Source organism: Oncorhynchus mykiss, chromosome 10 (genome assembly GCF_013265735.2).
Source record: "Oncorhynchus mykiss isolate Arlee chromosome 10, USDA_OmykA_1.1, whole genome shotgun sequence".
Classification (NCBI taxonomy): Eukaryota; Metazoa; Chordata; class Actinopteri; order Salmoniformes; family Salmonidae; genus Oncorhynchus; species Oncorhynchus mykiss.
The window spans coordinates 45,242,772-45,270,516 of NC_048574.1; the positions used below are offsets into that span (position 1 = coordinate 45,242,772).

At 42.9% G+C, this 27,745-nt stretch overlaps 1 protein-coding gene across 2 annotated transcripts in view; it reads left to right on the forward strand.

The window, feature by feature from the left end:
• The window catches only part of LOC110534029 (neuronal migration protein doublecortin), a 76,287-nt gene that overhangs the window by 42,088 nt on the left and 6,454 nt on the right, over positions 1 to 27,745 (forward strand). Inside the window, exons 4-5 of one of the 2 annotated variants that reach the window (XM_036990428.1) lie at positions 13,212 to 13,314; positions 26,596 to 26,652. In XM_036990428.1, the coding sequence (XP_036846323.1) occupies positions 13,212 to 13,314; positions 26,596 to 26,652 (160 nt within the window). The remainder of the gene's footprint in view (positions 1 to 13,211; positions 13,315 to 26,595; positions 26,653 to 27,745) is intronic. The other variant, XM_036990429.1, reaches the window with a different exon arrangement.

The following is a 27,745-nucleotide window of genomic DNA, read 5'->3' on the forward strand; positions in this document are numbered from 1 at the left end:
GGCTAGGTGAATTTTTATTTGAAACCATTTGGTCCTGACTTATAATTAATAGTCCAATTAGGGACCTGTTTTTTTGAAATACAGCGCCCATTTTCAGCAGTCAAACCTGGAAGTGATACCCCTAGCTGCTATCTGCACAATTAGGCAGGCATATATTTTCTGTTGTTCTTATTGGCTTGCATAACATGAGTCCTATCACACCGACAAAAATCCACAACATTCAACCACGGAATGAGGATACACTGTCGGACGTTTGTGTCGTTCCTGCTACGGTATATGAGCTCTCTTCTTGGGGGTGATCTATAGCACCTTCTCTTAGCCGTGCCTCTAGCAACTTTGTGAAAAGGCTGTGAAAATGAATTCCTTAAAAGGCAACGCGTCTGGGCCTAGGACTAGGTAATTGGGTCATGTTACTCCACTATTTCTTTAGACTGGATATTGGAATGAAAACACATGTTTTTCACTGCCTGAGAGAAATGATAGCGTTTTTTCCATTGGCTCGAGGGCACTCTCCATTTTTTGTCATTGTTGATAAAAGTAGTGTAGAGGAATACACACATTGACTTTAATACTTTACTCACTAATCCACTGCTATCAGATTGTAAAGCATCTGGGACTACGAGCCATTGTTTGGAATGGTGTCATTCAAGGAAAGAGCTTTGAATAATTCAGTTGCTGTAGTTGTGGGGTCCCTGCTTGGCTGCTGGTGCTGGTTGTGGTGGTAGTTTTGGGGGGCCATGTGGCCCTGACAGCTGGTAAAGCAAGGATTAGGGGTGGGCTCTGTGGGGCAGAGGGGCGGGGAGAACCTGGAGTGAGGGAGTGGCCAGGCTCTCAGCAGGACATTCTCTGTAGATCAGAGTGTTAGGGGGGCTAAAAACCCAGACACACTTAACTGTACTTCATATTGGCATAGACTATGCAGTGTAAATACTGTGGATACTGTACTGTGCTACAGAGCATACATGAAGTCTGTGTCGACACATTTAAATAAACATACATATGTATTGCATATAGAAGATGAATAGATGAATATTGGAACATCTCCAGAGTGAGTCTTGTGTCACCCCACCACTTGTCTGGATGCTGTTGCTAGGTGACTCTAGATTACAAGGTGGCCTGACCTTTTCAGACATGATGCTCATCTTCTCCAATATGAATATCCCTCAAGCTGGAATGCCCTTTCTTAACTACAGCCATGGCTCTAAGGGACTGTGACATTTCACAATCCAGCTGCAGGTAAGGCCTCTAGACATAGACGACGACTCTCAGAAAATATGGTTTGTTTACAGTCGCCTTGTCTTTTGTCGCGTCTGTCCCAAGACGTGTGAAGATGATCGTGTGTTTACGCTTTTGTCAGATTCAGTCACATTTGAATGTTGCCTCTAGTGTGTGTTTTCCAGATTCTCAGTATCCCCTTGTGTTCCAAAAAAACACACACAATAAATATGGGCCAATTTATTCCTCAAGGACACACTGAGTTTACGTTTGTTTGATCAACTCTATAAAGAGCGGCTAGATACAGCGGGCCACATGGGACCACATTGCTGTGAGGTAGACTCCTAGAGGAACGCATCCCCACCCCCATCCCAGCCCATCCTACCCCTCCAAACACTGCATCCCTTTCCAGTACTGGGAGAGAGTTGCCGGTGAGAGCAGGAGAGTGTGAGCTCTCTCACTTCCTCAACTTCCTCCTGATTTATGGAAATCACAGCTCAAACACCCTGTGAGTGGCAGCTGATAAGGATCCGTTTAGCATATGTCAGCTTCTCCTTGGCACCCCTGAGAGGCCGAGTACAGGACTAATCATTCTCCAGCTCGCAGCGTTTAACAGGGAGGGGATTAGAAGAAGGAGCTGCAGCAGCACGGGCTCTGTCTCTCTGGGCAGCCTCTGCTCAGCCTCACCTTCTGCTCAGCCTCACCCTCTGCTCAGCCTCTGCTCAGCCTCACCCTCTGCTCAGCCTCACCCTCTGCTCAGCCTCACCCTCTGCTCAGCCTCTGCTCAGCCTCACCCTCTGCTCAGCCTCTGCTCAGCCTCACCCTCTGCTCAGCCTCACCCTCTGCTCAGCCTCACCCTCTGCTCAGCCTCTGCTCAGCCTCACCCTCTGCTCAGCCTCTGCTCAGCCTCACCCTCTGCTCAGCCTCTGCCTCTGCTGTAACTAGTCTGCTTTCAAGATCCCAGTCAGTCACACTGCATAAAGGCTACAGTCAACAGACTCATTGTTGCCGATTCTCTTCCTTTGAAGAGGTTATTCGTTTTGTCTCAGACCAACGTTGGCACCTAGTGGAAGCCTTGCTGTCTCTGTCCTTGGCCAGGGCTTTCTGTTGGTCACTGGTTTCTGTTTAGGAAATACAGGGACGTTGATCATCAAGAATTAGAGACCTAGAACCTATCCCATTGCTTTGTTCTTTTCCTCTTTGTCTGGCTTCATAATGTAGATTCAGTAACCAAAATACAGCCTGCAAAATGCAGTGTGCCTCGTCTGCAGTCAGAGAACAACTGAATCACATGGTATTCTCTGAACGACAGGTCAGTATGGTGGAGGAATATGTCTATGTTGATCTAGGAAACTCCCCGGGGAAACAGCCAGGGGCCAGAACAGGACAAAAACTGATTCTAGTGCCATTATAACTGCTATTAATTTCCTCAAGCAGAAGTGCTGTATAGCATGCAGTGCATGGATCAATTGGTAGATTTGTGCTCATGTGCAACGCATATAGATGTCTTCTCATAGCATTACAATAGGAGCCTAGCTGTATGCTGTATAATAGGTTATAGTGAGACGTGTCGCTGGAATATTTAGACCTTATTTGTATGGGCCACATATCTACCAAACCGTTCATTGTAAAACGAGCATACATCCTCTGTCGCCGTAGCAACGGGGGAAGATGCAGTCCTATGCGTTCACCTTTCAGCTGTGTGTGTAGAAGCTGCTGCAGCGCTCTCCACTCGTAGATAAAAGGGTTCCCAAAAGGCTTCGTCAGCTGTCCCCATAGGAGAACCCTTTTCGGTTCCAAGTGGAAAGGGCTCTACATTGAACCCAAAAGTTTTTTTTTACCTGGAACCAAAAGGTTTCTACCTGGAACCAATAATGGTTCTTCAAAGGGTTCTCTTATGGGGACAGCCAACGAAGCCTTCTAGGTTATAGAGAGTGTATATAGAGTGTATATAGAGTGTATATAGAGTGTATATAGAGTGTATATAGAGTGTGTATAGAGTGTGTATAGAGTGTGTATAGAGTGTATATAGAGTGTATATAGAGTGTATATAGAGTGTATATAGAGTGTGTATAGAGTGTATATAGAGTGTATATAGAGTGTATATAGAGTGTGTATAGAGTGTGTATAGAGTGTGTATAGAGTGTATATAGAGTGTATATAGAGTGTATATAGAGTGTGTATAGAGTGTATATAGAGTGTATATAGAGTGTGTATAGAGTGTATATAGAGTGTATATAGAGAAACATACAAATCAATATGAACACCTGCTCTTTCCATGACATAGACTGACCCGGTGAATCCAGGTGAAAGTGATGATCCCTTATTGATGTCACTTGTTAAATCCACCTCAATCAGTGTAGATGAAGGGGAGGAGACCGGTTAAAGGATGTTTAAGCTTTGAGACAATTGAGACATGCATTGCGTATGTGTGCCATTCAGAGAGTGAACGGGCAAGACAAAAGATTTAAGTGCATTTTAACTGGGTATGGTAGTAGGTGCCAGGCACACCGGTTTGAGTGTGTGAAGAACTGCAATGCTTCTGGGTTTTTCACACTCAACAGTTTCCTGTGTGTATCAAGAATTGTCCACCACACAAAGGACATCCAGCCAACTTGACTCAACTCTGGGAAGCATTGGAGTCAACATGGGCCAGCATCCCTGTGGAACGCTTTCAACACCTTGTAGAGTCCAAGCCCCGACGAATTGAGGCTGTTCTGAGGGCAAAAGGGGGTGCAGCTCAATATTAGGAAGGTGCTCTTCATGTTTGATACACTCAGTGTATACAGTAGTGTTTTGAACCTAACAACCAAACTGAAACACTATCACCTGATCTGTGATATAAAGGACTAGAGCTATTCTATGAACACCCCTGGGTGTGCCTCCACCAGTGGTATGTATTCATGGATGCCAAGGAATGCCAATTTTCCTTCAATTCACAAGAGGCTGAATGTATCTCACCGGAGAAAGCATCTGAGTGAGTGAAACAGCGCCCCTCTGTCTCTGTATGTGTAGCTCATTTATCTGATGCTGTCTGGTCCTGAAGAGTATAACATTGTTGCCTCCCATAGCATTGAATGCAAGGGAAGCCAGTGAGCATTTGGCCTCCCTTGATTAAAAAAAAAGTATAAAATAATAGCCAATCAGAGTTGAGCTATACTGAGTGAGCTCAAATGTGAATGGTCCTGGCACACCAAACCAAAGTGTCAAGGGAAGCGTGACTCCCATCAAATCGCATTGAGAGCATACGTCATAGACTGAAACAACTTGAATAGTTGCATCTTGTTGTGTTGTTGTCCTCTTGCTGGCTGGCTAAAATTGGACCTTTCCTAAATTAGCCATGGATGAAGATAGGGATTTGGACCTGTGGTTTTACTTAATTCTCCGTACTGGCCAATTATTATAACAGTGATTCTGATCCAACCATTAATTCATACATTGTTGTGCCCATGGACTGAGAGGATGCAAGTTCAGTATGTAGCTACATGTAGAAGGCTCATGTTAACTAGCTAACATTGCGCATGAAAGAAAGTTAGGCTAGTGAGCAGGCAGTTTAGCCAGGTAGCCTAGGACAACAAAACATAAAGGTGTGTACTGCATGACAGAGTGATAGACTGTTTCGTCAACATGAAAGAGAGGAGGATGGCATTGGTGTTTTTCTACAAGTAGGGTGAGTCAACATGTTTGTACTTGCACAAACGTGCACACACACACACACAAACACACACACACACACACACAGAAATCAGAACCATGGACATCCACATCATATTTAGCTTACGTTGACCAAATTGTTTTGGTATCTTTTAGTTGTCACTGTATTAAACTAAGCAGAGGTGATTTGATGATGTTGAAGTTGAAATGGTGCTGGAATAGTGGAGGCAGCTCCTGTTTTCTTTGTGACTTGCGGTAACTCTCCGTGGTTCTAAATCAGTAGTTGTTTAGTGGTCCGAAAATGTCGGGAACATTAACTCGCTTGACAATGCTGTTTGTTACATGCAATATGCTTTGTGGACTTCACTGGACAGAGGTAGCTCTCCGGTTTTGTGATGAAACAAAGGTGTGGTGGAATTCATTTGCCACTGTGTCTTCTTCTTGTCTCAGTCTTAGGCCTATATATCACGGTGTCAAGGCATATAGTTTGAACTAACAGGCTATAGAGCAGACAACACAATTATCACAACACATACAGTGCCTTGCGAAAGTATTCGGCCCCCTTGAACTTTGCGACCTTTTGCCACATTTCAGGCTTCAAACATAAAGATATAAAACTGTATTTTTTTGTGAAGAATCAACAACAAGTGGGACACAATCATGAAGTGGAACGACATTTATTGGATATTTCAAACTTTTTTAACAAATCAAAAACTGAAAAATTGGGCGTGCAAAATTATTCAGCCCCTTTACTTTCAGTGCAGCAAACTCTCTCCATAAGTTCAGTGAGGATCTCTGAATGATCCAATGTTGACCTAAATGACTAATGATGATAAATACAATCCACCTGTGTGTAATCAAGTCTCCGTATAAATGCACCTGCACTGTGATAGTCTCAGAGGTCCGTTAAAAGCGCAAAGAGCATCATGAAGAACAAGGAACACACCAGGCAGGTCCGAGATACTGTTGTGAAGAAGTTTAAAGCCGGATTTGGATACAAATCACCAAGTGGCCAGTTGTCTCTTAAGACTGAAGAAGATGCGTTGCTGCAATGTGAAGTCTGTGCCCAAGAGATGACCTGCTGAATTCTGGGAAGCCCTCCAGTAGTAAATGTCCTATGGTGTAACCTTGACTGGTCTGCATACTGAAGTCATTTGACTGGTCTGCATACTGAAGTCGCCTTGACTGCTGTAGTGGACATACTTTAGTGGTAGGGAGTGAGAATCTCTGTCCAAACCTCCAGACCGGAGATTAAATGGGATGGACAGACCGACACATACAGGACTGGGAAACTGTAGTCTCAGGCTCCCTGCACTGTGTGGAGCCTGTGTGTCTGTTTCCATGGTTACCCTGCTCATTGATTTTGTGTTTCCTGCTCAATGTTTTATGAGTGCAAGTGGTCTTAAAGCTCCAATGTGTTTCTAGATGAAGTGTAAATGTAATTATGGTAATGTGCCAGTTTGTAGATTGGGGCTGTCTGTCAGAAAGGTATATGGCTGTCTCCCCCCCCCCCCCCAGTGAATCTCTCCAGTACTCCCCCATGCGTAGAGGAGAGGGGGGATGCAGGCACAGGCAGTATTGGTGCAGTGCTTCATCACTCAGAGAAAAAAAACACACACACACACACACACACACACGCACACACACACATACACACATGTTTGTTTTACTATCCTTGTGGGGACCAACAAATGTATTCCCATTCAAAATCCTATTTTCACTAACCCTACGCTTAATCCAAAACTAACCCTAACCTTAATTCTTACCGTAACCCTAATTGCAACCCTAACCCAAAGCCTAACCCCTAAGCCTAAAATGGTATTTTTCCTTGTGAGGACTTCTGCTCCGCACAAGGATAGTAAAACCACACACACACACACACACACACACACACACACACACACACACACACACACACACACACACACACACACACACACACACACACACACACACAGAGCTGCTGTATAACTCCTCCACTGTGTTCAATGTTAGGAGCAGTATCCAGACTTTCATATGGTCATACCTTCCTTCTCTCATCCTAGGATTTACACTATTACCTGCTTAGTACACTAGGGGGTGCCAAAAAATGCAAGGTAGACCATTGGGTGTTTTCATGGAATTTTCATGGAGGCTGCTAGCTAAATATCCTAACGAGCGCAAAACAAAATATACGAATTGCAAAGACAGGCAATCCAGCTCATGAAGTTATACAATTGGAGCTACCGAATGTCATTTGTTTTGAGTTTGGACATTTACAAGCGAATGTGAACGAGAGGCATTGTGCAATTGAACAAAGTCTTGATGCATGCATGTGTGAAGAAACATCAGTATTGGCTCTGGAGCACCATGTGTACACGCTGTGTCTGTGTGGAGTCTGGAGTTGCTAGGGCAACAGGCCTGCCTGCTCTGCTCAGAGAAGAAATCTAAAGATAGCAGTGGCAGCTATATAGATAACTCATCCAAAGGGCTTTGACTTCTCAAACACAGCAGAAAGTTAACACAGTATGACGCCCCGTCACCTTATTAATTCAAATCAAATCAAAAATCAAATTTTATTTGTCACATGCGCCGAATACAACAGGTGTTGTTGTTACCGTGAAATGCTTACTTACGAGCCCTTAACCATTCAGCCACTTATTTAGATAACTAGCAAGTTAAACTTAACGCAGCATTTATCGTTTTATTACCCAGGAAAGAAAAAAAGCATAAGAAATATATTTGCTGCATTTTGTAAATGCAGATCTAAAATGCTTCTTATTGTAATTTCTGCTCGGCGTCAGACAAATGTTGTTCTTCAGTTGCACTTCTCCATTCGGATGAGAATTCACGTTAGCAAATGTAGCTGGCTACATTCTTTCTATGATAAACATTAGAAATATGATGGTCATGCATAATTTTTCTCAAAAAAAATACTTTGCTGTTTTATTGTAAGCTCATGATCAATTCTGATCAACTTGATGTTATTTTAATGGACACAAAATGTGTTTTTCTATCAAAAACAAGGACATTTCTAAGTGACCCCAAACTTTTGAACGGTGGTGTATTTTCTGTGAAGGAAAACTATAGTGGCACGTCCCTGATCACTCTATTGAAGCAACAAAAAAAAACAAACACTAAACATTCAATATAAAATGGGACCTCTGTCAATACAAGGTTGGACTCGCCTACTCCCGCTTTCTCCCGTTGTGCTATTTACAAACAAACACGTGACTGGCTCCACTGTTCTGGGGAACTACGGTAAGCATCATAATGGTGAAATGAAGAAAGCGATCTGCTTTATCTCCTAACATATTGCACACGCTGACTGCAGGTATTTCCTTAAAAAGTAGCTACAAATATGACAATTGATTGAAAAACTTCAAAGAAATATTTTCAACGGTGTTGACAGTGTTTTAAAACCATCCCGTGGCTATTTCCAAACACCCCGGTATACGGTAGGTTACAGGATTAACCCATTAAGTGCTAATTCACCCATCCCTCTGAAATGGAGGTCTTAAGTTACAGTGTTAGCTACTAATCCAACAGCACAGACCAATTATAGAGTAGGAAGAAGGGACTTGGGACAATAGAAGAGTAAGTAAGGCTTGTCTGCAATTGCATGAACTCAGACATAATGCATTGCCATCAACCTGTCATCTCACATCATCAGTTTTAAACTTCCTTTCCTCTTTAGCTTCGATCCCTCCCTCTCTGAGTGGTGTGGTGATATGTCAGTACTGCCGCTGAGGACTGCTTTTGTGTGTTCCTCTATTCAGGCTACAGTCTCTGTCTTCTTTTTTTTAGATGGTGTCTGATATTGTTTGTTGGTGACCTAGCTCTAGACAGTCTCTGGCTCCAGTTCTGTGTGTGTGTCTACTGTGCTGGTGGCGAGTCTGACAGGCTCATCCACGTTTGAAGGTCACCCCCTCCTCCCTGGTCCATTTTTGCGGGGCGCTCTCTCTCCCATCCACTCAGATCACATCACATCACCACTGTCTGCTGCCCTGTCAGCAACAGCCTCATCCTACAGCGCTACTGTGCTCCTGAACCGTTCACTCTCACTGCTTGGCAATGCGACCCTTGCCCTGCAAGGAGAAAGCCCTAAGCAAAGCCATTAATATAGATGTAGAGATGTGATATCTGGAGAATCATCTCTCTCAGACCCACTATTATCCTTGGAATAGGAGGGTTTACGAACAGATTTAGCTGGATGTCAGGGTATATTTAGATATGATTTAGTATCAATGCATTTATACTACACCGTAAGTACAGACACAGCAGTTGGGATGTATTGACTTGAAAAAGGGGACAACTGCAATCTCTCTGGATAAGTACTTTAATAAGAGTCAAGAGAAAACAAAAGTATGGCTGAAATGACCCATATAGTATCTCCAAATAGATATTTGATCTTAGTGTAAGTAAGTGTACACCGTGTCTCTGATTGGCCCCTGTCCTCCTCATAAGTAGTGAGATGTGTTGGCTGGCTGGTCAGTGTAAACTGTGGTGTCTGCCTGGCTGACGGTTGTGATTGGTTGGTTGGTCAGTGTAAGCTGTGGTATCTGCAGGGCTGAGGGGTGACAGGAGTTGACAGAAAAGGGTCAGTGGCCCCACCTTACCTTGGCTAGCGTGACACAGGTCCTTATATGAGCTGGTGGAAGCCAGACCAATCAGGATTAACCTGGTATACAGGCATCTTGTCATTCTCTCTGCTGTCTCGGACCTGATCTGCTTCGACTCCCATCAACACCATCTCTCTCTTTCTATCGCTCTCTCGCTCTTTCTCTCTCTGTAAGACATCTTTAGCAAAACAGGATGGAGGACAGGTCAAGCAAGTGGGCAAAACTAGTTGTAGTGACGTCATAATTACCGTTTTTCCCAATGGGACGTCCGACCTGCTTTGGGTTAGTGCTATCTGGCACCCTTGAGACATCCCTAGCCTAAAACCTAACCCTAACTTTAAACCCTACCCTTACCCTAACCTTAACGCCTACCTTTACCTTTACCCTAACCATAACCCTTACCTAACCCTAACCTTAACCCTTACCCTTAACCATTTAACCATTCAACTTCAAAGGGGTAGGGACCTCCCAAGGATCCCAGATAGCAAGGACCCTGACTTTGTCCCCAGGTCCCCCTTCACTCCTGGTGCCTGTCCCTTTCCCTCTTCGAATGTTTCTCTCCCTCTACTACTGTCCCTGTCCCTCCTGAACCTTCCTAGGCCATGTGTGTCACAGTAACAGTGCTGTCAGATCAGACAGGCATCTTCATAATCAGGAGCTCTGCAGTCAATTAGCTCTATGCATTTGTCAGCACAAATCCACACACAGAGTGGCTGTCACACTGGATGACATGACAGTTCCTCTAGTGTAAAGCACACTGGTGTGCTGAGCGGGCTGTCAATAGCACTTTACAGCAGTGGCTGCACTCATGTCTGAGCACAGACATAAACATTCAGTTGTATTAGGTGATGAAGTAGTGCTTTTCAATAGTGAGACAGACTTACTTCCCTGGTGGTAATAGTAGTGCCTTATGACCTGATCTCTGGAAAGAAAAGGCTGACTATCTGGGCCTTCCTGTGGTTTGGAGTATTGTATTTCCATTACTGCAGCAACCCAGTAATACGCTTAATATGTTTTCTATTCATCCCACATCCACACACCACAGCTGGTTTCCAAGAGGCTTCTCGCTGGCTATGAGTTACAATGTTTTTCTCAGAAATGGATTCCTTCACAAAATAACAGTGTCCAGGATCTTATCGTGTCCAGGATCTTATCGTGTCCAGGATCTTATCGTGTCCAGGATCTTATCATGTCCAGGATCTTATCGTGTCCAGGATCTTATCGTGTCCAGGATCTTATCGTGTCCAGGATCTTATCGTGTCCAGTATCTTATCATGTCCAGGATCTTATCATGTCCAGGATCTTATCGTGTCCAGGATCTTATCATGTCCAGGATCTTATCATGTCCAGGATCTTATCGTGTCCAGGATCTTATCGTGTCCAGGATCTTATCATGTCCAGGATCTTATCGTGTCCAGGATCTTATCGTGTCCAGGATCTTATCGTGTCCAGGATCTTATCATGTCCAGGATCTTATCGTGTCCAGGATCTTATCATGTCCAGGATCTTATCGTGTCCAGGATCTTATCGTGTCCAGTATCTTATCATGTCCAGGATCTTATCATGTCCAGGATCTTATCATGTCCAGGATCTTATCATGTCCAGGATCTTATCATGTCCAGGATCTTATCGTGTCCAGGATCTTATCATGTCCAGGATCTTATCGTGTCCAGGATCTTATCGTGTCCAGTATCTTATCATGTCCAGGATTTTATCATGTCCAGGATCTTATCGTGTCCAGGATCATAAAGTGGTATATGAAAAGCTGAGTTTCTACAGACCATTATATTTTCACTAAATGTTTCTCAGTCTTCTAAGCAGTTCTACAGTATCGCTCCTTTCTTCAGTCTGTTGTATTGTCATCACTCTAATGACCTCTGCCTCGTCCTGACCCTAAACAAAAGCATGGGGGTTGGGTGTGGGGGATGGACAGAGAGAGACTGTTATGAACCATAGTCAAGTTTGGCCTCCCTCATAGGGCCCTGTGTCCTGCTTAGCCCCCTCGGCCCCCATCATTAGCAGTGTAGCTGGGGAGCCCAGCCAGCCTTGATGGGCTGTTGTCATCAGAGGGATTGACACACAGACCCCCCAGAGACCACCAAAGACTTCATTTACATCCCCTCTCCATTAGCACCACCTAGAGATGTGGTGGGGGCTGGGTGGAGGGCTGGCATACCCCATCACGCTTCACATCTGACACATGATTGACAGCCCGAGAGGCATCCTTAAAATGTCCCCATTATAGCTACATTCCTGCTAAATTCCACATGGCAATTGTAGGATTGAAGATAATAAAAATAACAAAAACAAACATTTTACGCCCACAATATTGACTGTTTAATGATAAACTGAAAGACTGGGTGAGTTAATTAGTGGTCTACAATGAAAAAGCAATAATAATGGGATTATATATAGTAATTTCATCACTACCCTAGGGATATGTGCCACTCCTGCCCCCTGTCTATGGCCTGGACCCGTGGGACATGGAGGAGGTACAGCTGGCAGACGCCATACAGACCAGACACTCCTCCAGTAGCGACAAGCATCAAGGCAGCTGCTGGGGTGGGGTGCTCCAGAATTAGCATCAGCTCATAGTTTAGAAGTGTGTCACAAAGAAGGTTGTGATGTGATGTATCCTGGGTATTACCCTCCAGGTTCTGAACCTCGGGGGCGTGGCCTGGCCCCTTGGACGCCTGTCACCGGGAGACCAGAGAGGAAGACTGTGTTTTGAATGTGAGGCGGGGGAGGGCCTAATAAACCTGCTAGTTCCAGTAACAGGGCTTTTCTATTGGAGGGTCATGAGTGAAAGGTGGGTGTGGCCCGAGACATCTGTCCAGTAAGTAGCTTCTGACGTGAACAGCTGCAGTGAAGGGGATCAGACCCCTTAGAGGACTGGGTGAAACTGAGCTCTGTGATACACAATTATTAGTCATTATTAAAGACTCAGTAACGTTGGACCGTGTGTGATTGGGACATGTTTGGCTCTAGTAGCCATGCTAACGTGCCAAGAGTACTCAATACAACCAGCTTTCTTTCGTTGGCTGAATACAACCGATTGTGGGAGAGTTTTTGTCTGCTGTTGGACTCCAGCAAAGGCTGAAGGAGGTCTGACTCATTAGATGAAATCTTAGATAAGTTCACCTTTGTCTCCTTATACTAAAAATGTCCGTTCATCCTAATAATAGCTCTTTATGTAAAGTAGGATGTTGCAGTCGTATTATCTCCCGTGTCTTAGTCCTTTACCAGCCACAGATTTTTCTCGTCAACAACCATCTCTAATTTAAGCGGTATTAAACCCAGGATTTTAGATCATTCTACGAGCTAGCCCCACAGCTATTCACTAATCTCAAACCTCGCACAATTATGGGCAACGTTTTGTCGTGGTTGAATGCACGTGCATTATCTTTTTTAATTAACACACAGTCAGCATTTTAAAAGCAGTTTAGCGAACTTGAGAATGTTAATGCAGTATAAGACCCTCTTTGTGGGGCACACACTGGCTGCTGAATTTCTTTGCTCTATCTGTGTGTTGCTATTACTGTAATGCTGTTAGTGACATGATGTGACCTGGAGAAAAGTGCAGAGTCAAGGAGGTGGTAGTGCTGAGATATCAGACTGGTCAGGGTCAAAGATTAATGTATTTTATATCTGATATGTCATGTTAAGATCCCACTGAATTGTATGTATGCATTGTCGCAGAGCTGCATTCTCACATGGTCCCGTATTTCTCTGCTCCACCAGGTCACCTGTCTTCAGGATTTCTTTGGTGATGATGATGTCTTCATTGCCTGTGGCCCAGAGAAGTTCCGCTACGCCCAGGATGACTTCTCCCTGGATGAGAATGGTGAGAGCAGCCACACCACTAGTAACCTACTGCACCACTTTAACACCACTAGTAACCTACTACACCACTGTAACACCACTAGTCACCTACTACACCACTGTAACACCACTAGTAACCTACTACACCACTGTAACACCACTAGTAACCTACTACACCACTGTAACACCACTAGTAACCTACTACACCACTCCAACACCACTAGTAACCTACTACACCACTGTAACACCACTAGTAACCTACTACACTACCGTAACATCACTAGTAACCCACTGCACCACTTTAACACAACTAGTAACCCACTACAACACTGTAAATCCACTAGTAACCTACTACACCACTGTAAAATCACTTGGAACCTACTACATCACTGTAACATCACTAGTAAACTACTACACCACTATAACATCACTGGTTATCTAGTACACCACTGTAACACCACTAGTCACCTACTACACAACTGTAACACCAGTAGTAATCTACTACCCCACTATAACACCACTAGTCACCTACTTCACCACTGTAACACCATTAGTGAAATTCTATACCATGAGTCACCTACTTCACCACTGTAACACCATTAGTGAAATTCTATACCATGAGTCACCTACTACACCACTGTAACACCACTAGTAACCTACTAGACCACTGTAAAATCACTATTAACCTACTACGCCAATGTAACACCACTAGTAACCTACTACACCACTGTAACACCACTAGTAACCTACTACACCAGTAGTAACCTACTACACCACTTTAACACCACTAGTAACCTACTACACCACTGTAAAGTCACTAGTAACTTACTACACCACTGTAGCACCACTTTTCACCTACTACACCACTGTAACACCACTAGTAACCTACTACACCACTGTAACACCACTAGTAACCTACTATACCACTGTAACACCACTAGTTACCTACTGCACCACTGTAAATCCACTAGTAACCTACTACACCACTGTAACACCACTAGTAACCTACTGCACCACTGTAAATCCACTAGTAACCTACTACACCACTGTATCACCACTAGTAACCTACTGCACCACTGTAAATCCACTGTAACACCACTAGTAACCTACTGCAGCACTGTAAATCCACTAGTAATCTACTACATCACTGTAACACCACTAGTAACCTACTACACCACTGTAACACCAATAGTAACCTACTGCACCACTGTAACACCACTAGTAACCTACTACACCACTGTAAATCCACTAGTAACCTACTACACCACTGTAACAACACTAGTAATCTACTACACCAATAGTACTACTACACCACTGTAACACCACTAGTAACCTACTACACCACTGTAACAACACTAGTAATCTACTACACCAATAGTACTACTACACCACTGTAACACCAATAGTAACCTACTACACCACTGTAACACCACTAGTAACCTACTACACCACTGTAACAACATTAGTAATCTACAACACCAATAGTAACCTACTACACCACTGTAACAACACTAGTAATCTACTATACCAATAGTAACCTACTACACCACTGTAACACCACTAGTAACCTACTACACCACTGTAACACCACTAGTAACCTACTACACCACTGTAACAACATTAGTAATCTACAACACCAATAGTAACCTACTACACCACTGTAACACCATTAGTAATCTACAACACCAATAGTAACCTACTACACCACGGTAACACCAAAAGTAACCTACTACACCACTGTAGCATCACTAGTAACCTACTACACCACGGTAACACCACAAGTAACCTACTACACCACTATAACACCACTAGTAACCCAGATCACCACTGTAACACCATTAGTAACCTACTACACCACTATAACACCACTAGTAACCTAAAACACCACTGTAACATCAATAGTAACCTACTACACCACTGTAACACCACTAGTAACCTACTACACCACTGTAACAACACTAGTAATCTACTACACCAATAGTAACCTACTACACCACTGTAACACCAATAGTAACCTACTACACCACTGTAACACCACTAGTAACCTACTACACCACTGTAACACCACTAGTAATCTACAACATCAATGGTAACCTACTACACCACTGTAACAACACTAGTAATCTACTATACCAATAGTAACCTACTACACCACTGTAACACCACTAGTAACCTACTACACCACTGTAACACCACTAGTAACCTACTACACCACTGTAACAACATTAGTAATCTACAACACCACTAGTAACCTACTACACCACTGTAACACCATTAGTAATCTACAACACCAATAGTGACCTACTACACCACTGTAACAACATTAGTAATCTACAACACCAATAGCAACCTACTACACCACTATAACACCACTAGTAACCTAAAACAACACTGTAAATCCACTAGTAACCTACTACACCACTGTAACACCACTAGTAACCTACTGCACCACTGTAAATCCTCTAGTAACCTTCTACACCACTGTAACACCAATAGTAACCTACTGCACCACTGTAAATCCACTAGTAACCTACTACACCACTGTAACACCACTAGTAACCTACTACACCACTGTAACACCACTAGTAACCTACTACACCACTGAAACAACATTAGTAATCTACAACACCAATAGTAACCTACTACACCACTGTAACAACATTAGTAATCTACAACACCAATAGCAACCTATTACACCACTGTAACACCACTAGTAACCTAAAGCACCACTGTAACACCACTAGTAACCTACTACACCACTATAACACCACTAGTAACCTAAAACACCACTGTAACATCAATAGTAACCTACTACACCACTGTAACACCAATAGTAACCTACTACACCACTGTAACAACACTAGTAATCTACTACACCAATAGTAACCTACTACACCACTATAACACCAATAGTAACCTACTACACCACTATAACACCACTAGTAACCTACTACACCACTGTAACAACATTAGTAATCTACAACACCAATAGTAACCTACTACACCACTGTAACAACACTAGTAATCTACTACACCAATAGTAACCTACTACACCACTGTAACACCACTAGTAACCTACTACACCAATGTAACAACACTAGTAATTTACAACACCAATAGTAACCTACTGCAACACTAAGACCACTAGTCACCTATTACACCACTGTAACACCATTAGTCACCTACTACACCACTGTAACATCACTAGTAACATACTACTCTTCTGTAACACCACTAGTAAACTACTTCACCACTGTAACACCACTAGTAACCTACTACAACACTGTAACAAAACTAGTAATCTACAACACCAATAGTAACCGACTACAATGCTAAGACCACTAGTCACCTACTACACCACGGTAACACCACAAGTAACCTACTACACCACTGTAGCATCACTAGTAACCTACTACACCACGGTAACACCACAAGTAACCTACTACACCACTATAACACCACTAGTAACCCAGATCACCACTGTAACACCACTAGTAACCTACTACACCACTATAACACCACTAGTAACCTAAAACACCACTGTAACATCAATAGTAACCTACTACACCACTGTAACACCACTAGTAACCTACTACACCACTGTAACAACACTAGTAATCTACAACACCAATGGTAACCTACTACACCACTGTAACAACACTAGTAATCTACTACACCAATAGTAACCTACTACACCACTGTAACACCACTAGTAACCTTCTACACCACTGTAACACCACTAGTAACCTACTACACCACTGTAACAACATTAGTAATCTACAACACCAATAGTAACCTACTACACCACTGTAACACCAATAGTAACCTACTACACCACTGTAACACCACTAGTAACCTACTACACCACTGTAACAACATTAGTAATCTACAACACCAATAGTAACCTACTACACCACTGTAACAACACTAGTAATCTACTACACCAATAGTAACCTACTACACCACTGTAACACCACTAGTAACCTACTACACCAATGTAACAACACTAGTAATTTACAACACCAATAGTAACCTACTGCAACACTAAGACCACTAGTCACCTATTACACCACTGTAACACCATTAGTCACCTACTAAACCACTGTAACATCACTAGTAACATACTACTCTTCTGTAACACCACTAGTAAACTACTTCACCACTGTAACACCACTAGTAACCTACTACAACACTGTAACAAAACTAGTAATCTACAACACCAATAGTAACCGACTACAATGCTAAGACCACTAGTCACCTATTACACCACGGTAACACCATTAGTCACCTACTACACCACTGTAACACCACTAGTCACATACTAAACCACTGTAACACCACTAATCATCTACTACACCAATAGTAACCTACTACACCACTGTAACACCAATAGTAACCTACTACACCACTGTAACACCAATAGTAACCTACCACACCACTGTAACAACACTAGTAATCTACAACACCAATAGTAACCTACTACACCACTGTAACACCATTAGTAATCTACAACACCAATAGTGACCTACTACACCACTGTAACAACATTAGTAATCTACAACACCAATAGCAACCTACTACACCACTATAACACCACTAGTAACCTAAAACAACACTGTAAATCCACTAGTAACCTACTACACCACTGTAACACCACTAGTAACCTACTGCACCACTGTAAATCCTCTAGTAACCTTCTACACCACTGTAACACCACTAGTAACCTACTACACCACTGTAACACCAATAGTAACCTACTGCACCACTGTAAATCCACTAGTAACCTACTACACCACTGTAACACCACTAGTAACCTACTACACCACTGTAACACCACTAGTAACCTACTACACCACTGAAACAACATTAGTAATCTACAACACCAATAGTGACCTACTACTCCACTGTAACACCATTAGTTATATACAACACCAATAGTAACCTACTACACCACTGTAACAACATTAGTAATCTACAACACCAATAGCAACCTATTACACCACTGTAACACCACTAGTAACCTAAAGCACCACTGTAACACCACTAGTAACCTACTACACCACTATAACACCAATAGTAACCTACTACACCACTGTAACAACACTAGTAATCTACTACACCAATAGTAACCTACTACACCACTGTAACAACACTAGTAATCTACTACACCAATAGTAACCTACTACACCACTGTAACACTAATAGTAACCTACTACACCACTGTAACACCACTAGTAACCTACTACACCACTGTAACAACATTAGTAATCTACAACACCAATAGTAACCTACTACACCACTGTAACAACACTAGTAATCTACTACACCAATAGTAACCTACTACACCACTGTAACACCACTAGTAACCTACTACACCAATGTAACAACACTAGTAATTTACAACACCAATAGTAACCTACTGCAACACTAAGACCACTAGTCACCTATTACACCACTGTAACACCATTAGTCACCTACTAAACCACTGTAACATCACTAGTAACATACTACTCTTCTGTAACACCACTAGTAAACTACTTCACCACTGTAACACCACTAGTAACCTACTACAACACTGTAACACCACTAGTAACCTACTACAACACTGTAACAAAACTAGTAATCTACAACACCAATAGTAACCGACTACAATGCTAAGACCACTAGTCACCTATTACACCACGGTAACACCATTAGTCACCTACTACACCACTGTAACACCACTAGTCACATACTAAACCACTGTAACACCACTAATCATCTACTACACCAATAGTAACCTACTACACCACTGTAACACCAATAGTAACCTACTACACCACTGTAACACCAATAGTAACCTACCACACCACTGTAACAACACTAGTAATCTACTACACCAATAGTAACCTACTACACCACTGTACAATCAGTAGTAATTTACTACACCACTGTAGCACCACTAGTAACATTCTACCCCGCTATAACACCACTCTTCACCTACTACACCATTGTAACATTACTAGTCACCTACTGCACCACTGTAACACCACTAGTAACCTACTACACCACAGTAACACCACTAGTAACCTACTACACCAATAGTAACTGACTACAATGCTAAGACCACTAGTCACCTATTACACCACGGTAACACCATTAGTCACCTATTGCACCACTGTAACACCACTAGTAACCTACTACACCACTGTAACACCACTAGTAACCTACTACACCACTGTAACAACAATAGTAATCTACAACACCTATAGTAACCTACTACAACACTAAGACCACTAGTCACCTATTACACCACGGTAACACCATTAGTCACCTACTACACCACTGTAACACCACTAGTCACCTACTAAACCACTGTAACACCACTAGTCACCTACTACACCACTGTAACAACACTAGTCATCTACATCACCACTAGTAACCTACTGCACCACTGTAGCATCACTAGTAACCTACTACACCACTGTAAATTCACTAGTCACCTACTACACCTTTGTAAAACCAGTTGTGACCTACTTCACCACTGTAACGCCACTAGTCACCTCACCTACTACACCACTGTAAAATCACTAGTAACCTACTACACCACTGTATCATCACTTGTCTCCTGCTACACCACTGTAACACCAATATTAACCTACTACACCACTGTAACATCACTAGTAACCTACTACACCACTGTAACATCACTAGTAACCTAGTACATCACTGTATAACCACGAGTAACCTACTACACAACTGTAACACCACTAGTCACCTTTTTCACCACTGTATCATCACTATTAACCTACTACACCACAGTAACAACACTAGTAACCTACTTTACCACTGTAATGCCGCTAGTAACCTAGTACATCACTGTATAACCACAAGTAATCTACTATACCACTGTATCATCACTTGTCTCCTGCTACACCACTGTAACACCAGTATTAACCTACTACACCACTGTAACACCACTAGTAACCTACTACACCACTGTAACATCACTAGTAACCTAGTACATCACTGTATAACCACTAGTAACCTACTACACAACTGTAACACCACTAGTCACCTTTTTCACTACTGTTACACCACTAGTAACCTACTACACCACTGTAACACCACTAGTAACCTACTACACCACTGTAACACCACTAGTAACCTGCTATACCCGTAGTCACCTACTACACCACTGTAACACCACTTGTCACTTTTTACCCAACTATAACACCAGTAGTGACCTACTACACCACTCTAACACCACTAGTCACTTATTGCACCACTGTAACACCACTAGTCACGTACTACACCACTATAACACCACTTGTCACCTTCTGCACCACTGTAACACAGTTAGTCACCTACTACACCACTTTAATATCACTAGTCAACAAACTACACCACTGTATCACCACTAATCACCTACTACACCACTGTAACACCACTAGTCACCTACTACACCACTATAATACCACTAGTGACACCACTAGTAACATACTGCACCACTGTAACATAACTGGTAACCTACTACACCACTGTAACATCACTGGTAATCTACTACACCACTGTAACACAACTAGCCACCTACTACACCACTGTAACACCTCTAGTAGTCTATTACACCACTAGTAACCTACTGCAACACTAAGACCACTAGACACCTATTACACCACGGTACCACCACTAGTAACCTACTTCACATTGTAACACCACAAGTAATATATTACACCACTGTAACACCTAACACCTATCACCTACTAAACCAGTGTAACACCACTAGTGAACTACTTCACCACTGTAACACCACTAGTCACATACTACACAACTGTAACACCACTAGTCACCTACTTCACATTGTAACACCACAAGTAATATATTACACCACTGTAACACCACTAGTCACATACTACACAACTGTAACACCACTAGTAACCTACTTTACCACTATAACACCACTAGTAACCTAGTACACTACTGTATGACCACTAGTAACCTACTCCACCACTGTAACGCCACTAGTAATCTACTACACCACTGTAACACCACTAGTGACCTGCTATACCAGTTGTCTCCTACTACACCGCTGTGACACCACTAGTAACCTACTCCGCCACTGTAACACCACTTTTAATCTACTACACCACTGTAACACCACTAGTCACCTACTGCACCACCGTAACATCACTAGTAACTTACTAAACCAGTGTAACACCACTAGTAACCTACTGCACCACCGTAACATCACTAGTAACTTACTAAACCAGTGTAACACCACTAGTAACCTACTGCACCACTGTAACACCGCTAGTTCCCTATTGCACCACTGTAACACTGCTTTTTTAGATATTCTCTCATCTGTCAATGTGATTGTGCTACTATACACTGAGTGTACAAAACATTAAGCACACCTGCTCTTTCCATGACATAGACTCACCAGGTGAATCCAGGTGAAAGCTATGATCCCTTATTTTTGCCACTTGTTAAATCCACTTCAATCAGTGCAGATGAAGGAGAGGAGACAGGTTTATGAAGGATTTTTAAAGTGGAACTGATTGTGTTTGAACTACTTTGCATGTATGAAACAAACAGACAATCAGAATATCAAGTCAAACATATCAAATTTCCAGTTTATGTTACATAACCATCTTCATAAGAAGTTTTAAAAATAGATTATATTTGACTCAACATTCCATGACGTACACTAAGAAATTGTTGGCAGCCTAGATGGATGCAGTTCAATGCATGCTTAATATAATTCACCAATACATTTCTTGATTGTCCAAAAAAGATTACCAGGTTGTAAATCACAGCTGGCCTGGTACATTGTTTGCTGCCTCCAATTCGGGACGCACTGTTTCAGTTTCAATGGCTCAATAGACCTGACGAATGTTACTAAGGCTGGGAATGTCAATACAATCAAACTAGCAAGGGCAATGATCACAAGTCAGTCATAATGTGGCTAATAGGCTAGTGTATCTATTTTTGTAGCAAGCTAATAACACGGAGCCTAACGTTAGCTAGATAGCTAGCTAGCTGCTAGGAGGATGTCATGTCATGTCATTGGAGGAGTGAGTGAATTACTTTTCCCCCTCATATCGTTTTTCGGTGGCTATACTCAGCTAGAGGTGCAGGCGTCATTTAGTTAGCTAACAAGAACTTGAACGACTGTTATCCAGTTAGCATAGGTCTTGCGTTCGCAAATGCACTCGGGCTATCTTCTCCGATTTCAGAGCACTCTCGTCTGTGTGTGCCAATGCGCTGAATAACTGGTGGTGGAAAAAGTTTCTAATTGTCAATACTTGAGTAAAAAGTACCTTAATAGAAAGTTACTCATGTAAAAGTGGAAGTCACCCAGTACAATACTACTTGACCAAAAGACTAAAAGTATTTGGTTCTAAGTATACTTAAGTATCAAAAGTAAATGTATAAATCATTTCAAATTCCTTATATTAAGCAAGCCAGATGGCACCATTTTCTTGTTTCTAACATTTACGGATAGCCAGGGGCACACTCCAACACTCAGACATAATTTATAAAAGATGCATTTGCGTTTAGTGAGTCCGCCAGATCAGAGGCAGGGATGTTCTCTTGATAAGTGTTTGAATTAAACAAGCATTCAAAATGTAACGAGTACTTCTGGGTGTCATGGACCCTTTAGGGACGTAAAAGTACATTATTTTCTTTAGGAAAATATAAATAGAAAATTAAAGTACAGGTACTCCAAAAAATCTACTTTAGTAGTTCTTTAAAGTATTTTTACTTAAGTACTTTACATCACTGAGAATAACTGATGAATTTACGTCAAACCTGCTGAATATGACCGGTGTCAGTCAACATATGCAAAAACAGTTGTTTGTCACGAACACTCTAGATATGTAAACAGCCTAGCTAACCAGCTATGCTAGCGTGAGTAAAATGGTCAGAGTGAGGTGTTCTCTCATTTGTGTCTGGAAGTAGCTAGATAGCAAGCTAGCCAACTTTAGCCAGGCAGGCAAGCTGCAGAAGGACATGAAAGGCTACAATTGCCCATTGTTTATCAGTACAATTTTGACGGCCAACTAGCTGAAAAAGTTTGAGAGGGTTTATCTAATGTTCTTTATATATTTATATTTGAGCTAATCTTGCTCTGGTTAGCATTAGTTCTTGATCTTGTTGAGAGCCTCCCTTTTTATGGTTGTTTGATCAATACGATTGTATGTTTCCCAAATGTAAGAGGACTCCCGTGGTTGTGACATATTTGCAGAAATCCATTCAGGTGTATTTTGTGGCTTTTGGCAAATGCATTCTAATGATCTAAAGTCAAGCTGTCACAACTGTATGTAACACACAGACTAGTTCAAAGTGAATGATAGCAGGCCTATGTGGCAATGGCTTGTTTGCGTAAAGGCCTACTGTAGCTCTGATTGGCTATGGTGCACCGGTCAGCATAGACTCCAGTCCTGGATGAGACAGATGCTTTATTTACTGCAGTGTCTATGAATTGTCCAAACGCACTGCCGCTTTCCCACTCTATACTGCTATAGGATTTTCACAAATGCCTTAGTATACGTCATTCTCAAACATTCTAAGAATTTATGAAAACGTGAAAATCACCATATCTAAGTGATCGCTTGTCAAAGAATGTTTTAAAAAACTGTGTTGTTTTCTTCCTGGGGGTGTTTAGGAATAGCTAAGATTTCATGTTGCTAAAATGCTGTCAGTTACACTTTAAGCCTGGAGACAATTGAGACATGGATTGTGTATGTGTGCCATTCAGAGGGTAAATGGGCAAGGCAAAATATTTAAATGCCTTTGAACAGGGTACGGTAGTAGGTGCCAGGCACAACGGTTTGTGTCAAGAACTGCAACGCTGCTGGGTTTTTCACACTCAACAGTTTCCTGTGTGTATCAAGAATGGTCCACCACTCAAAACTCAGACAGGAACTCACAGGACTGTTGTCTGATTTAGAAAGTAAAGAATCTATCTGAAATAGAAAGTTAAATGAATATCTGCACGCCAGTGAACCCAGATATTGTCTAGAGTTAACATACAGCAGCCCAGTCCACATGTAGGCTAGCTAGCTGTTCAATGGAATGACTGGAAAATACGTCACATAGAAAAATCCCCTTTTGTCTCCTTTTGAGGTTTCTCCTCGCAGTCCAACACTTAGGTCTTTCACATCGTACTGAACTAGAGCTCATTATTTAGACGGAGCTTATGTAAATGAGGCTTTAGCCATGTTAACTGATCGATAAGTAGTCTCTAGGGCCAAAATGCCAAATTGGATCAGGCACCACCACCAGGGCCATATGGGAAGGACTATAGAATGGCCATTTTATGTTTTCCTCACATCACATTTCAAAAGACGGGCCTACATATAGGACAGATCTTTCCATGCTACGCTGGGACAGATGCCTCTTACATACCAGAGTAAATGTATTATTCCTCTCAGTGAATGTGTGGCTTTGTGTATTTATGTGTGGGTAGTGTCTGTTAATGTATAGACCTGCTGTGTGTGTTGTGTGAAGTAAGCAGCAGGGAGGGATAAGCATGGAAAGAGAAACAGCCATTCATCTTGGTGGTGACAGGTTTAGGTCAGATGATCCAGTGGTGCTGATACTGATTTTGAGTGGAGAGGAGAGGAGCTACCAAGCTTCCCTGGCTACTCCCTACAGGCTTCGTAGCCTATTTTTACATAATAGCTACACAGGCCACTGCACACTCAGCTCCCTCTTTCATACCTCAACACCTCTCTATATAAACTCAGCAAAAAAAAGAAACGTCCCTTTTTAAGGACCCTGTCTTTCAAAGATAATTCGTAAAAAATCCAAATAACTTCACAGATCTTCATTGTAAAGGGTTTAAACTCTGTTTTCCATGCTTGTTCAATGAACCATAAACAATTAATGAACATGCACCTGTGGAACGGTCGTTAAGACACTAACAGCTTACAGACGGTAGGCAATTAAGGTCACAGTTATGGAAAGTTAGGACACTAAAGAGGCCTTTCTACTGACTCTGAAAAACACCAAAAGAAAGATGCCCAGGGTCCCTGCTCATCTGCGTGAACATGCCTTAGGCATGCTGCAAGGAGGCATGATGTGGCCATACTGTGAAACACCTAAAACAGCGCTACAGGACGGACAGCTGATCGTCCTCGCCGTGGCAGACCACGTGTAACAACACCTGCACAGGATCGGTACATCCGAACATCACACCTGCAGGACAGGTACAGGATGGCAACAACAACTGCCCGAGTTACACCAGGAACGTACAATCCCTCCATCAGTGATCAGACTGTCCGCAATAGGCTGAGAGAGGCTGGACTGAGGGCTTGTAGGCCTGTTGTAGTAAGGCAGGTCCTCACCAGACATCACCGGAAACAACGTCGCTTATGGGCACAAACCCACCGTCGCTGGACCAGACAGGACTGGCAAAAAGTGTTCTTCACTGACGAGTCGCGGTTTTGGTTCACGTTTATCGTCAAAGGAATGAGCGTTACCCCGATGCCTGTACTATGGAGTGGGATCGATTTGGAGGTGGAGGGTCCGTCATGGTCTGGGGCGGTTTCACAGCATCATTGGACTGAGCTTGTTGTCATTGCAGGCAATCTCAACGCTGTGCGTTACAGGGCAGACATCCTCATCCCTCATGTGGTACCCTTCCTGCAGACTCATCCTGACATGACCCTCCAGCATGACAACGCCACCAGCCATACTGCTCTTTCTGTGCGTGATTTCCTGAAAGACAGGAATGTCAGTGTTCTGCAATGGCCAGCGAAGAGCCCGGATCTCAATCCCATTGGGCACATCTGAGACCTGTTGGATCGGAGGGTGAGGGCTAGGGCCATTCCCCCCAGAAATGTCCGGGAACATACAGGTGCCTTGGTGGACTGGCAAATCTGGTGCAGTCTATGAGGAGGAGATGCACTGCAGTACTTAATGCAGCTTGTGGCCACACCAGATACTGACTGTTACTTTTGATTTTGACCCCCCCTTTGTTCAGGGACACATTATTAAATTTCTGTTAGTCACATGTCTGTGGAACTTGTTCAGTTTATGTCTCAGTTGATGAATCTTATGTTCATACACATATTTACACATGTTAAGTTTGCTGAAAATAAACGCAGTTGACAGTGAGAGGACCTTTCTTTTTTTTGCTGAGTTCAGCAGGGAGATCAGAAATAAGGGGAACTCATAATATACAGAACTACTATACAGCATCGGTGTGATGTGTTTTAGACGGGGTCCATTTCCTGACCCGCTGCCTGCCTCTCACTGGGTTCTTGTGTGAAGGAGTTGACCCGTGTGCTTTAATGTTGTGGTTCCTTTCTTTCAGCACACTACCCCTCTGGAACCAAACCCAAATCAGCCCAGGGGGCCTTTAATAACCAAGGTCAGTGGGGTCATGCCGACATCACACTGACATCATATCATGTCTGCTGGAGACCACTGAGTTGGCCTGGGTGGGGCCAGAGGCAGGGGAAGGACTGGGCCCTATCTCTGGTCCAATCTGATACAGCGTTTTCACATCGATAGTCCAATCTTATCACCATACGCAGCCCTATTTGGTATAGATTTGGATCCTGTTGCTTTATCAGATTTGCACATTAAAGTTCAGCCAGATTTTATGGCCATTGCAGGAGACAGAGGGGAGTGTTTGTAGCTCAGTATGTAATAAGCATCACTAAAAGCCGAATTGGATCCAGTTCAAATGGCCATGGCAAATGTGGACTTAACTCAAGGCCCTTTAATTAACCCGTTCAAGGCCTGAATACATTATGCATAAGCCTTGAGCAAAACATCATAAACATGTTGCCAAACGCAGTATGTTATTGAGCTAGTAACTGTTTTAGTGAGGGCATAACATGCCCATTTTCAGAATAAGCCCATCTGGCACTTCTGTCACCTTTGGGCCATGCCATTCCTCTCCTTAGGGGGTGCTGCAGAGCAGGTGTCTCCTAAACACGTACGTCTTTGCCAGAGAGAGAGTGGGCGAGAGGGGCGTTAGAGGGGAGGTGAGTGTCTGATGTGCTCTTTGGATGTGAAGGATTTTTGAATGCCCGGTGGCATTTCACACTAGCGCTGGCATGCAGGCATCTGGCTGTGTGGGTGACTCCTGGTGCGTAAAGGTTAGGAAAACTGAGAAAGACAGACGCAGTGTGATCAGCTCACAGCAGACAGGAAGGACAGACAGACAGTGTGATTAGCATTTACAGAGAGAGGAGGGTGGAGGAATAGAACGGCTGTGTGGCACTGAGAGCACAGAGGTGGAAGAACAGACATTCTGAAGGAGGAGAGAGGATGGTGGAGGTGTAGTACGGCTGTGTGGCACTGAGAGCACAGAGGTGGAAGAACAGACATTCTGAAGGAAGAGAGAGGATGGTGGAGGTGTAGAACGGCTGTGTGGCACTGAGAGCACAGAGGTGGAAGAACAGACATTCTGAAGGAGGAGAGAGGATGGTGGAGGTGTAGAATGGCTGTGTGGC